Here is a 1,348-nt window from a genome sequence, read left to right as displayed (position 1 = left end):
GGGGGTACCGGGGGGATGGGAGACGGGCATGGGTGGCATTTGTGGAGGAGGAGGTGGTGCCATCACGGTGCACCGCTGCAGGCGCCAACCCCACTGCACCGCCAGGCACGCTCGCCCACCCCTCCGGCCGCCCCCTCCCTCCCTGGTGCCCTTCTTTCTTTCCTGCAGCTGGTGCTGGCCGGGATCCTCCTCCTACCTGGACATGGTGAACGGCGAGGTGCGGGACTGGTGGTCCCACCAGTTCTCCACCAGCGTGTACAGCGGCAGTACCAAGCACCTGTACATCTGGAACGACATGAACGAGCCCAGCGTGTTCAACGGGCCAGAGGTGGGCGCAGCCGGGCGGCCGGGCGGCTGGGTGGCTTGTACAAAGGGGCATACAGCTGGCGTGGGTTGGGGAGCGCGGTATCTGGGGGAGACGTATCTGCCGCTGGGACACCACACCGCTGCCGCCGATCTGGTGCGCCTCCCCGCCTCGCGCGCCCCCCCCACCCGCCCCCGCCTCGCTCGCCTCCCTGCAGATCACCATGCACAAGGACAACCTGCACCTCAACGGTACCGCGGAGCACCGCGACGTGCACAACGTGTACGGCTACTTCTACCACATGGCCACCGCAGACGGGCTGAGGTGGGCCTGGTGGGGCGTGGTGTGCGTGGGTGGGTGGGTGGGTGGGTGGGAAGTGCCTGGTGGAAACGTGGCAACCGTGTCTGCCTGCCCTGGCGCCGCGCCTGGCCGGGGCGCTTCCCTGATGGCTGCCTCGTCACATGCCTGCTCTGTCCGGTGCACTCACTGCTGCTTCTCCTATTTCTTCTTCTGCGCAGGAAGCGCGGGTTTGAGGAGTGGGGCCCCGACGGCGACCGCCCCTTTGTGCTGTCCCGCGCTTTCTTCGCCGGCACGCAGCGCATCGGCGCCATCTGGACGGGAGACAACGAGGGTGGGTCGGGGGGGCAGCGGAGGCAGGGGCAGGGCAGGGCAGGGCAGGGCTGGGCAGGGCTGGGCAGGAAGCAGGCAGTGAGTACACAGACCACCGCCGCCATCACTACCCAGCTCGTGCACGCCTGCCTGCCCTGCAGCCACCTGGGAGCACCTCAAGGTGTCTGTGCCCATGCTGCTGGCCATCAACATCGCGGGCCTGCCCTTCTCAGGTGAGCGCCAGCGCTGGCTGCCTGGCTCCCCCACTGGCTGCGCTCTGACCTTGCCAGGCGCGCCCGGCGCCGCGGTCCTCTCCCCTGCCTTGCTGCCCCCCGGGCCCCTTGCTCATCCCTCACCTCCACCATCGTTACACACCTGCCCCCAAACCACATGTGGTATACAAGCGCATTGGGGCGCCCTGTCTGCTGCTATGCT

General features: G+C 68.3%; 1 protein-coding gene across 1 annotated transcript in view; it reads left to right on the top strand.

Annotated features, from left to right (window-relative positions):
- Positions 1-1,146, top strand: part of CHLNCDRAFT_139544 (hypothetical protein) — a gene marked incomplete at both ends in the record, with an annotated part of 3,798 nt that extends 2,652 nt beyond the window's left edge. The window contains 4 exons of the mRNA XM_005844046.1: positions 169-328; positions 522-628; positions 823-935; positions 1,075-1,146. Of these exons, the coding sequence (XP_005844108.1) occupies positions 169-328; positions 522-628; positions 823-935; positions 1,075-1,146 (452 nt within the window). The remainder of the gene's footprint in view (positions 1-168; positions 329-521; positions 629-822; positions 936-1,074) is intronic.
- Between the last annotated feature and the right edge of the window lie 202 nt (positions 1,147-1,348).

Source organism: Chlorella variabilis, assembly GCF_000147415.1.
Source record: "Chlorella variabilis unplaced genomic scaffold CHLNCscaffold_25, whole genome shotgun sequence".
NCBI classification, from domain to species: Eukaryota; Viridiplantae; Chlorophyta; class Trebouxiophyceae; order Chlorellales; family Chlorellaceae; genus Chlorella; species Chlorella variabilis.
Note: the sequence above shows the minus strand (reverse complement) of the source record. Positions and strands in the feature narration are given on the sequence as shown.